This window comes from Phaethon aethereus (assembly GCF_964289735.1).
Source record: "Phaethon aethereus genome assembly, chromosome: 6".
Classification (NCBI taxonomy): domain Eukaryota; kingdom Metazoa; phylum Chordata; class Aves; order Phaethontiformes; family Phaethontidae; genus Phaethon; species Phaethon aethereus.
The window spans coordinates 21,944,309-21,956,833 of record NC_138580.1 but is presented as its reverse complement, the minus strand read 5'-3'; the positions used below and the strand labels follow the sequence as shown (position 1 = coordinate 21,956,833).

At 39.0% G+C, this 12,525-nt stretch overlaps 1 protein-coding gene across 1 annotated transcript in view; it reads left to right on the top strand.

The window, feature by feature from the left end:
* The window catches only part of STK39 (serine/threonine kinase 39), a gene marked incomplete at its 3' end in the record, with an annotated part of 102,428 nt that overhangs the window by 53,596 nt on the left and 36,307 nt on the right, over nucleotides 1-12,525 (top strand). The window contains exons 11-13 of the mRNA XM_082001864.1: nucleotides 5,730-5,852; nucleotides 5,982-6,014; nucleotides 7,992-8,059. Coding sequence (XP_081857990.1) covers nucleotides 5,730-5,852; nucleotides 5,982-6,014; nucleotides 7,992-8,059 — 224 coding nt within the window. The remainder of the gene's footprint in view (nucleotides 1-5,729; nucleotides 5,853-5,981; nucleotides 6,015-7,991; nucleotides 8,060-12,525) is intronic.

The window sequence follows — 12,525 nt, the reverse complement described above, 5'->3', positions numbered from 1 at the left end:
GCAGCATTTTCGTTAACTTTTACAAGCTGCAGCATTTAAGAGTAGCTTCAGCTGCCCACTGCCAAAGGAAAGAATTTATAAGCTTTGCCATAGGGGACTGGGGTTTGATGGGAGAAAATGGGATAATTGTTCCCCGCCCCCAGGCGCACGGTAATGTTTTTGCTACAAATGCTTGACGCCCGAGGCACGGATTCCTGTTGTTGTATCGCACAGTGTGAGCGCTTAACAGGCTACAGCTCAGCACGTGTATGTATATAACTATTCTTCAGCAAAATACTTGCGTATTGCACACCTGTTCCTGTAAATTGAAAGGAAACAATCAAAACAGTAAAGTATGCGGGAATGTCACCTAGAGAAACGCTCCTTTTGTTTCCACCCTGATGATGATGCATTTCTAACAGAGTAATTCTTGCAGTGGTGCCGCTCAGTGACGCTTATCTTTGTTCCTTTTCTCTTTTCCTCCCTCACAGCCTGTTATAATAGCCCTTAGTGTACTTGCTGGGAAAGGTTTTTTCTGTGTTGAAGGTTGTTTGGGCCTGTAAGGACAGCAGGGATATAGAGCTTTACCACTCTGTGACAAACGCTTCAAGAGTAATCCAAAAGGTCGGAAAGACTTGATTGTGATGAATTGAAAATCTCGTGAAGATTTTAGTGTAGCGTCCTGGCATACCTTTATAAAAATGTGATGCACTGCATCCTAGCAAACTAGTACTTGGGGTAGCACAAAAAAGACCAATGTTTCATGTCCAAAGACAAGTGTTTAAGAAGAACCGGTTTCTTTAAGGGACAAAATCGCTTTAATTTTATCCCACGGTTGTTAAAAGGTCCTAGGATTTTAAACGTTATTTAAAAAGCAAACATAATATGAAAAGAGGATTACTAGAAATTGGGGGAATACATAAAGTGCCAAAGGGTTGCCTTCACACTTACTTCTTCTTATCAAAGCAAAGATACAACTGGCCAATGCTGGAGCTTATTGCTTGGATTGATTATGAGTGTTCTTAAACTCTTACAGATTATCATAGTCTAATAAACTGTGTGGACATTGCAATGGGTGATGACCCCTACAGCTGATTCATATCTAATGTGGTGCTACTGTCATCTCCGAACTCTGCCACTGTCATGACAATGCTTAAATGCTTATCCTAGATGTATCACTTCTGAAAGTACAAACAATATATTGATAGGAGAAAATACCAAATTAGTTTTTCCTGAAGTAAAGTTATCCTTTTCTAGTTAAATATTTGATAGCAATGAAGTGTGTATACAGATTACAAAATGTTCTTCTATGCTACCATTTCTGTTTCAGAACATAAAATAACAGCATTTTTCTATTTTTTTTTTCATGAAGAAGAAAGGTTTTTATATGAGAAAGTAGCATATAAAAAAAAGTACTGGAAGCAGGTAGTTGGACTTTTTTCCCCTCCTAGGAAAATGTGCGCTGATGTGTAATGTTGATTGCAGATATTAATTCATGATTAAAAAGCTTCAAAGATACTTTTGAAAAGTTGGGGTTTTTTTATGCTGAAAAGCCAACAATATGTTTATAGTGTTTGCATGTAGGAAGGAAATTAAAAATACTGAGCCTAATACTGAAAGCCTAGTATTTGGGCTGAATAAAAGGAGGAGGAATGACAAAAAATTGTGTTACAGATTTAAAGAACTTAAACTAGCATGCTCACGAAGGGGAATGGAGATGAATGTATGCTGTGTCTGGATCTATTTGCTCCCTGTTCATATTTAAGTCTGTATCACTTTTTGGGAATGTACGGTGATTTCTTACCACAGATGATTTGGGCAGCTACTGAAAATGATATTGCAGCTCCTCCTCTTGTGCAGGCTCTAGGGCTTGTGCTAGCTCATGGCCAGCTAAATTAAAAATCTGATTTGGCTGCAAGCTAACCATGTTCCATTTTAATTCTTCAACTGGGTTGTCTGCACAGCTGTATTAGCACAAATGAAAGCTTGAGGAGACTTGGGTGTGGCAGATCGTGCACTCCAGTCATGATGCCGCATTGTAAGCATTTTAGAGAATGTGGTTTTGAGGATCCTGAGGGATTGCTGCTGCCAAAACAAGATGATCCAATATCCCTCTCACTGCCGCTTTTGTTTCTGCCTCTTTGCTTACAGTCTTTGCTGTTTGACCTTAAGATGGGCTGATTTAGACCACAAGTCTTGCAAAAGACTAGGTTTTTTTTTTTTATCCCAGGCCTGTGGGTTGAATCTGCTCACTGTACAGCCAGGTAGGTCTGGGTGCAGCCCTGCTGGACGTCTCAGGATTGTCTCTTCCCATGGAAGCAAAGTAGTAGATTGTCTCAGTTGTCTTATCTTAGCCCTTTAAAGTGGTCCTCTGGCTGTGCCAAATCCAAAGCCTAAAAGGCTTTAGTTGTATAATGTAGGTTTTATTCCTTTACTACTTGTAGTGTATTTTTGCTTTTTATTACCGTAAGCTGAATATGGTAAAATGCTAGCTGTCTCCTAAAATACTTCACATGTGTTACTACCAATATGCATTTCAATGAATGTGGTCTGGAAAAGAAACTAGAAAAACCTCAAGAGAAGCAGCACTATACTAGTATCAAGCCTGGTTTAAGTTTCTATTACAACAGAAATTTAAGCTAATATATTTCCATCAATACGTGATGTTAGAGTTCTACAGGTTTATGATGAATGAAGAGACAATTAATTTATTTGCAGGCATGGTGCACTGCTCTTGTGCCATCCCACACCTCGGGTACATGCCCTCCCTATGTGACCGAGTCTTTGTGGCTTAACCAGAACTGAGCTTAAGCAAAAGTGACCGTTAATAAAAAATTCTGCAAATTCATTTGCTAAGTAATGCGAGTGTTAAGCATACCCACCAACAAAAAAAGTCATAGACAACAACTTCACATTGTTGAAGGCTGAATAGGTTGGGTACTTGGCTATAGCTGAAACTATGATTTCTTTCCTGTGAATATGTGTGCTGGTGGTAATCAGTCTGATTGAAGCAGAGTGCAAGTCTAAACTTTTGTTTTTCTGCCTTCAGACACCTTTCAAGAAAATAATTTAATTTAACACAGTATTTTATTTTGCAGTAACTTATTTTCTTTTCCTTGAGCCATTTGTTTATTGCTTATTAAAAGGCAATCTATTTAAAAACTTGAAATGCACTCCATCTTCATCAGTAAAGCCTTCTCCCATAACTCTCTGCCAGCTTCATTAAGCTCCATTAAAATCATTCTAGTTCGAATAAGTCTTCAGAACAACTGAAAACGGACGCAGAAAAGATGTTGATTAGTGCACGATGTAGTGTGTGAATGTGTCTGTAAACCATTCTATTTTACTCTGTTTGAAAAAGGCATGGTTTTGGTTGTGGTTGATGCCCTCTCATAGGTTCATGTATAGCTGTCGCTAAAATGCTTGTGCTGTTAAACAAAAGCCTACGTCAGGACTGTTCCTTGAAGAACATTAAATTATATCCACAAGCACCAGGCAAATTGCCTGCTCGATTACCTTGTATCTTGCTCATCCCTGATGATGTAGACAGTCAGAGCCCACTGATTGTGCCTGGGTTGATTGCAGCTGAGTAAGAAATTGCTGTACTCCTACTGCTGTTGACTTTTGCTGGGTCCTTCCTCCCAAACACACATGAGCTTCTTGTACCAAGCTTTGAGGCAGCTAGAGCTAAAATTGGTGCATTAGGCGCCTGGTAGGGGAAACAGGGAAAATAGTGCAGAATTTGTCAATCAAGTGATGGAGTAGGATATTCCCCTGGTGTCCTGCATAGGTTTCCCCTCTTCTCAGTTTCAAAGGAGTACAAAATATGGAGAAACTGAGCAGAGCACTCTTATTCGGGCGTGCAGGGAAGGAATGTAAGGGAGGAATATCGTAAGGACTGAGTAAGGTACAGAAATGTGCTGAGGTTCTGGAAACTTCACCCTTTCCTCTGATTTAGTCTTACACGTGCAAAAGGGAAGGGAGAGGAGCAGATGGGTGTTTGGGGAGGCAAGAGGGATAGAGTGCAGACAGACACCAAGATAACTGCTTTGTTAAGGTTTTGGAAGAAGGCTGCTAAGCTCATACTCGCTCCTGCTGTTGTGGTGTCAGGCCAGCTAGCTCCAAATTGTGCTTGGTCCAAATCCAAAACAGAAATAATTGAAGTGCCCAGCTCTCTATGAGAAGCCACCTTGTAAAAATTGTATTAATATCTGCATCACACAGCTTTCAAGAAGCTCATGAGCTCAGATTTCCAGTGTCCTATTTTCATGCCACACATTCTTTGCTGAAGTACTACCTGACGAGATTTAAAAGCAGCTGGAATCTGTCATGTGCTGCATCTCTCCCCGCATTGTGATTTAAAGCAACTGGGAGGGGTTTAGAGCAAGGTTACTACCAGTTTAGTCTTCAACATTATGTTGACAAACCAGTAATTTTTCTAGTCAGACATCAGGTCTTTTTTTCTTTTTTTGATTTTCCTGTTTTGTGAGGTAGCTGTGCTGGCAGAGTGGGTTTCCATCACTGCCACCAACCATCAGGATGGTAGAACGAAGTTAATCAGTGCTCAGTATACTTCAGTGCAACACAGCAAAACAGCACAATCGGGGATCTGTGAAACCAAAGTTGAACCAGGCTGTTGTATGTTACTGCAGATACCGGCAAACAGGATATACCATTTTGAGCTAAGGCCATCTGGTTCATAATTTTTTTTTTTTTTAAGTTATTTTATTAGATGTCTTCTCCAACAGTTGCTCTTGGCCTGAATCTGCTTTTCTGCCAAGTTAGTTCTCTCTTTTGTGTGCTGTGAACACTTAATGCTCTCTGTTCCTTTCATTCTGTTACCAATGTATATAGGCTGTTTTCCTCAATAACTTTTTTCCTTTTTTATAATTCAAAAGAATATGCTTTAAGCTTTAGAAATTTATAGTGCTGGGGAGCTTACCTGTACATTTGAAGTTGTGCAGCAGGAACTGTATCTTGGTTCCGTAATGTGAAATAATAAGGGAAAGTGATTCTAATCTGAACACCAGTGGGGCTGCTGCTAATTGTGCTGTGCTTCCAGCCATCTCATGGGTCTCATAAATGCGTACCAAGGTGTGGGAAGAATTGTTGGGTGTTGTTTTGTTTTGCTCAAATAAACTGAACATGATCCAGGAAAAACAAGTGTGTTGTCAGACTGTGAAAAAGAGCGAGGTGGCACTAGAAGAGTATGTAGTTTTCAGATGTAGCTGCTGAATACTCCTATTAAGCCTTGTTAGACTGTTTGATCTACATGAGTTTGGTGGGATGCATGTCTGCTTACCTTCTCAGTCTGCACATACCTCGTGTTTTTTTGAAATAAGGATAATTTTACTTTTAAAGTATCCTTAACACCTTTACTCATTTTAAAGCTTTTTAGCAGAAAAATTGAAGTTTTTTACTTGTGTCCCAAGAACAACCTTGTCTGTGTAACTTCTGGTTCCGTGAATAGCTTCCTTTCATTTCAAGGGTTAGTTCTTAGTAAGCAGTTGTCATCTACTTCAGCTTGTTCCTAAGCGGTTGTAAAATACGTTCAAACTCCGTTTGCCTATATGAATTTTGCATAGGTTAGCTGTTCCCACTGGCTCAAGGATGACCCCTGAGGTCAGATATTATTCCAGTATGCCAGTAACTCCTCCAGCAAACTAATGAAAGCATATAGATAAAAATAACAAAGAATTGCTCATTGACCAGAGCACCAATAAAGACTAAAGATGTCTCTGTAATGGTAGGTCAGACGAGTACCGGGTTCCAGTGGTCACCTCCATAAAACAGAAGATGGGGACTGGGAATGGAGTGATGATGAAATGGATGAGAAGAGCGAGGAAGGCAAAGCTGCTGTTTCTCAGGAAAAGGTAACTTTTGTTTATGCCAAGACATTTATACTCTGCAAGGTAATTCTGTCTTAATGTTAATTGTTAGTATTTCTGGATCTTTAATGTATAAAGCTGCATAGCTCATATCTCACTTCATTTGTTTTCCAGTCACGAAGAGTAAAAGAGGAGGAGAACACAGAGGTAAAAATGTCTTTATCAATTTTTTTTTTCTTCCAAGTGTTTGAGTGAAGGGATTTCTTTTTCATTTCTGTTGTTAAAAATGTGAATTGAGGTGGGAGTGTTGTTCTGCAGCCTTGTATGGCAAGTACTTGTGAAGATAGAGCTGTATGCAGTTGGGCCTGTAACGATTAATGTGAGCACACACTGGATAAGATGGATAGGAAATTTAAAGTCATGTTATGTTTGTGCCCAGGAGAATTGGTTAAGACAGGTAATTTCACTGTTTTTAATGAATCTTCATAACTGGATCACACTAATTGCTGTCTTTTTGTCAGAGTAATAATGGCTGTTTTTGAGTAGCCAGAACATCTCCAAATAATTTTTCATGCTTAGGATTTGTATCACGACATGTAGTTTGTCATTAAAATGCTTCATCCCGTATACAGTAAAATAGTTCAGTAATGTGGCATAGTAGTAGATTAATTCAGAGGAATAAAATACCATATTGAGTTTCATGGCCCTGCGCTGAGAGTGTGGGAAGCATTGCTGCTATAAATAATTGCTTAATAGGATTACTGGCTTACAGCCAAAGTGCTCTTTTAAAAATGTCTATTCCTTGGGTGGATGACCCTTGCCACTTCACCTGCAATTTTAGATTCTCTGATTTTCATTGGTGTCATAGAAATGTTCTGAAAGACTAACAGCTTCCTGCCAGGTTTGGTCCTGTTATCTCCTGTGATGACCCCAGTCTTTCTGTTGCAGAGCTAGTTGACATAGTGCTTCAGCATCTGAGATGTCTTATGTAAGTTGAGTACAGGGGAAAAAAAAGAAAAAGGGCTTTCACCCGACAGTCTTTCTATGTCTTAGAAATTGAGAGTTCTGCAGTTTGTGACTTAGTTTGTACAGGTAACTCTTATTATGAGTTGTTTAGTTTATGAAGGAGAAGAAAGTCTCTGCTTGAAGTCTTCTGTTGATTTTTCTTTACCTAAATGCTCCAAAAGTTGACTTGGAACTGAGCCTAGTGCAGCTTATCACTGTTGGTGTGTGCCTGTTGGTCTTCAGGCTGCATATTCGTATACACTGAAATAACAGGTGTGCTGACGATGCAGAAATAATAGTAATAGTTTATATGAATGGAAGGACTTAACTGAAGTAGACAAATATCTAGTCCCCTTTTAGAGATTAAATACATTTCCAAATATTCATTAACTTTTGTTTAAAATATTTGTTAAAATACACAGATAATAAAATATAGATCTTGTGTAACACTTTTTTTTAAGTAGCTTTAATGTGAAAAACTGTTGGAAAACAATCAAATGAATTTTGTGATGCAAGTCTGTCTATTTTGGGAGGACTTGACTGTAACCTTTGAACAGGCTTCTCTGAGTGGTGACAACATACCAGGTTGGATACAAAATCGTAATAGGGCAGAGGACCCTGAGGTACTCTGTACGTAGGATACACTTTTACTTGAGACTTCATATAAATGTTAGTTGAGGGCTGGGGAGAATATCATAGTGTGAGGGAGGAGTGATAGTGTGAAAAATGTTCCTGATTTTTTCTCTGTGAAAGACATTCTCTGAGCTGTGATGCCCACTTTGATATGCTACTAGTTCTTTGCAGATGGGTAGATGCAAGACTTCCTTAACAACCAAAGCTGTTACACAAAAATAATGTGAGTAGTAGCTTGGTATTCTCACTGTGTGTATATTATTTATTAGGTTATTGGAGCTTTGATGGAAGGTGGATTAAAAGCTCTTACATGCAGTGCTTTATGCAGGCCTTATCATTTGTATCTCTGCAATTAAAATATGGCAGTTTTACTGGAATCAGCTATATTTTAAGGCTGTGTTACTGAAAGTGTTTAAAAGGTTTCTGAGAGTTAGAGGATGTGTAAAATATTCTGTGCTAACTTCAAACTGTTAGCATGGCAAGTATTTTGGGATATTTTTTTTCCTTTGGCATCCATTATAAGAGTTTTTGCATTTTCTTTAATAGTCTCAGCCTGCTGTTAGTGACGAATATAGTGAAGTTCCATGTGCGGTCAATCTTGTCTTAAGATTAAGGTAAGAGATTCTTCTATTTATTTTAGCATTGCTTTTTAGTTGGCTGTATTATTCTTGATCTCCCTCATTACTTTCATAATATTAACATAAAATAAGTGTTAACCTCTTTAATCTCCCAATATGACCAGTATGAATAGTGTTTCTGTGACTAATTGCTGTCTTTTAATTGCTTACTGAAATAGTGTAAAATGAAAAGCAGAATATGAATGTGGCTTCAGGCTAAGTGTACCCTTCATTAAGTATTTTCTTTCTTTTTTCACTTGCAATGGAGGATCACAGTGAGAGATTTTTAATGAGTTTCTTTCACACTTCAGCAGTCAGCCTTTGACAGAAATAAACCATAGCTGTATTACAGGTTGCCTACTCAAAACGTTTTTCACTGGCAAGTTTGATCAGCCACTATGGAGAAGTGACAGATACTGTAGAAAATGGATACAAATATGTTGTTTGACTTTAAATTTATACATAGTTAAAATGAGTCAGATTACCTTTAATTAAAACCAGTTTATAGCTAACATTTGAATTGTTTAATTACATGGTCTAGTTCTTGGATAAAAGTATTTTTTCATAAGAAGCTTTGATAACTTTTAATGTATTTACAGCCATTTTCCTTAAATGGCTAACTTACTTAAAGAACTTACTGCCATTCACTTTAAAACTTGTTTACATCCAGTTTGTATTAACAGGATATCTATGAGAGGTTGTAAACTCTTTATTATTGCTATGGGGAGAAGTTAAATGTTATGGGTTTTTTATACTAACAAAGAGATAAAAAGTCAAATAGAGAAATATTTACAAAATTACAACCAGTGTGTTAAAAACAAATACCACAGTTATGCATAACAAGTAGCTTTAAAACAGTAACATAAAAAAGTGTCAGTAATCAGGAAAAAAAAAAACCCTACAGTACCAAGTTCTAAAATCTATTATCTTCCCTTTTCTTTGACTACCTTTCTAGTGACAGTTGCAAAAAATTGTGTGCCTGCCAAAGGCTGTTTACTGAAAGGGAGGAGTAATAAGTTTTATTGTGGGGAAAGAAAAGAGTTAGAAATTATTTGGAATCAGTTTAGTTGTCCAATTTACATAACTGCCCAGTTATGCTATCAATATTCTTTTTCATCTCTCTGCTGACAGACAGGTAGATGAAACCATTTACCAAGTGGACCCACTTATACTGCTATGTGGATGGACTAGTGAGGTGCTCTGGGTATTTTTAAATTACAATGAAATCTATAGTGTGATTAGCTGCTACCTAGTTACTTGCAGTGTTGGCATATCTACAGGGCAAATATTTTAGTCCTGCAAGTACAGTGAAATGTCAGGGATTATGCTTTCAGTTTTCTGCAGCTCTTACGCCAGAAGTGAAGGGAATTGATCCTAGGAGAGTTGAGGTTCAAAACTCTTGTTTTCCAAATGAACTTTTGCTCTTGTTAAGAATCCTCTTAATTCATGGGTGAAAAAAATTCCGTCACCCTACTCTCCCTGAAAACAAGTCTGTAGTAACTAGGTAAATGTGTTACAATTAGGAAGGCTTAGATGGTTACTGGTAGAGAGGGGAGAAACAAGAATTGCAATTTTAGGAACCAGAGAGTTTCCTTTAAAGAAAACAAAATAGTCTTGAACAGCAGATACACTCTGGGGCCTGGGAACACTGTTGGCGGTGTCTTGGAAAAAACAAAAATCTCATGCATAATTTTGCAGAATGAATTTTGTTAATTTAAGCTGACCTACTTTCGAGGGAAGAATGCTCTGCAGTGCAAACTCCTGGCCCCATGTGAGCTCTGGCTGCGTCCTGCTTCAGTGGTAGGAGGTGGGTTAAGTTAACACGTCTTTGCACTGTGTGCCTGGGTTTCCTTCTGATGCAAACCTCAGCATGTGAGTAGGGTCAGAGCGAGCACATAGTCAATGTGTGTGTGTATGGCTGGGGGGGGAATATAGGAGTGTGGGGTACACCAAGCAGCACTCCTTTCCTGCAGTTGGGAGTTGCGAAGTGCGTATCTGAGAGTGAGGGCTACAAGCTCCCTATACCTCTGCCCAGTGGTGCAGATTCAACGTTAGTACTTAAGTATTTCTTTATATTTGCTACTTTAAAGGCAAGACTGACTTTGTTTATGGAACATTCACAGAAATTCAGGGCAGCCACAGGCTAGCTGCTAAATACGTTGTGCTTAGCAAGGTACCTCTGGTAGCGTTTGAATAGTTGTGCTTCCTCTCCTCGTTGACCCCAGCCGGGGAAGAGCTCAGGCTGCTGTAAGCATGGCAAGGCTGTGCAGTCTGCTGAGTACTTGTCAAGAATTATATTTATTATTATATTACTTGTTCAGTAAATTCACAGAAACCTTATTTGGGGAAAGGAGCTGATGATTATTTGTTAACTTCCAACAAAATACTCATATTTCTTACATTATTGGATTACCCGTGGGGAGTTATCTCTGCTTCATTTGCCTGTCAGTGTCAAGTATCCGTCAGTATATTCTGTTAAAAGCTTTTCATCTTTGACCTTACTGTAGGCACATTAATAGTGGCTCTGGCCTGGCAGGGAGTGGTTGCACCCAAGAGTAGAGGACTCCTGCGTTCTGATTTTTGGGTCTGGGTCACTCTGGAGACATAGTGACTGTGGTAACCGTATAGTGCTGCTTTATGGGCATAGGATTAGGAGTCTTCCTCCCAGCCCCAGAGAGTCTCAATACTTGCAGCTTGCCACTCTGCTAAACAAGGGCCAGAGTAGGCTTGATGCTGGATTCCAGTGAAGTATGGACAAGCTTGTACCACGCCAGGTAATGTGACAAGTTACAAAGATGCTGTTTTGGGGAAATAGTAGTGTTCAGAATATTAAAGCGTTAGTGCTTGAACTATTGCTGTAATCTGTTTTGCACTAATTCAGCTGTTTTTTGTGTATTGTTAGCAGAAGGGCAGTTGTATGGGGTTCTTCCATAAAAGCCTGAAAAATAAATTACATTCTGTATCACAGGAAGTAAACCTGGAGGCCCTCAGTCACTCATGGTCAGTCCTGGGTTACACAGGAAGCCACCCTCTGCATTCCAGCTGTACATGGCCATCCCTGAGCTGGAATCATTGCAGTGTGGATAAGCTTACATCTAGGGCAGCTGTATATGGAGAAAGATCCTCTGGCCCCTAAGTGCTCTCTTTTGTTATAATTAACTTACTGAGTAAATGTTTTTTGAGTATCTGAAAGTAAAGATACTGCTAGTTTTGGCATTTGTAGTGAATAAAAGCAGTGCAGATGACTTGCGTTGTGTCACACAGCATTCCCTTGGGACTGTAAGGTAGTAAACAGCTAATATCCTCATAGGGGTTTCTGCATTTATCCACCTCCACTGCAGATTTTAAACTACTTTGTTGATGTCTTTCGATGAATTGGTCATTAAGTCATATATCTGATAGAAACTTGAGCACATCAGAGGATTTTTATGGGATTTGTTAAAATGAACTGTAAGTTGTGAACCATATTATTATGGAGCAAGTTAGCTACAGTATGAGGATAGAAACAATTTAATGTGATGCTTCATCTACTACTATTATGTAGCTTTTAAAGTATGGCTTGATATTCAGATAAACATTGTGAACATTAGATGCCAAACTTGAAGACACAAAGCTCAGTAGATCATCCAAAATGTTGGAAGCTTTTTCTTTTGCAATAATTCACTTGAGGCAATCAAATTATATAAACTGCAGTAGCTTGATGAGTTCAGAACACACTGGTTTTAGATGATGAGAATGACTGTTTTAAAAAAAAAGTTCAGTACTGATGTGGATAAAAATGTAAATACCAGCAAAATACAAGAAGAATGAATTGACTGATGGGGAGAATGAGAGGGGAAGGGAAGTAAACGCTTCAAGAGAAGGCTCAGGAAGATTTCATCTCTGCATTGCTTTCCTTTTGCTTCCCCAGAGAGGGGCGATGGGGTAAGGCGACAGCAAAATGTGAGCATCTCAGATGGGAATGAGCCTTCCAGAAGGCATTTCCACAGGGTCCTCAGGCAAGAAGGGATGGTGGAGAGAAAGTTCTGATGTCACTTGTGGTACTGCTAAGTCTTTGGCTCGGGAAATACCTTGGTTGCAGAGTTTGTCATGGAAGTTGATGTAAACCTTTACAATCAAAGAATCATAGAATAGTTTGGGTTGGAAGGGACTTTTAAAGGTCATCTAGTCCAATACCCATGCAATGAGCAGGGACATGTTCAACTAGAGCAGGTTGCTCAGAGCCCCGTCGAACCTGACCTTGAATGTTTCCAGGGGTGGGGCATCTACCACCTCTCTGGGCAACCTGTGCCAGTGTCTCACCACTCTCATCATAAAAATTTCTTCTTTACTAGTCTAAGTCTGCCCTGTTTTAGTTTAAAACCATCACCCCTCGTCCTATTGCTACAGGTCCTGCTAAAAAGTCTGTCCCCATCTTTCTTGTAAGCCCCCTTTAAGTACTGGAAGGCTGCAATAAGGTCTCC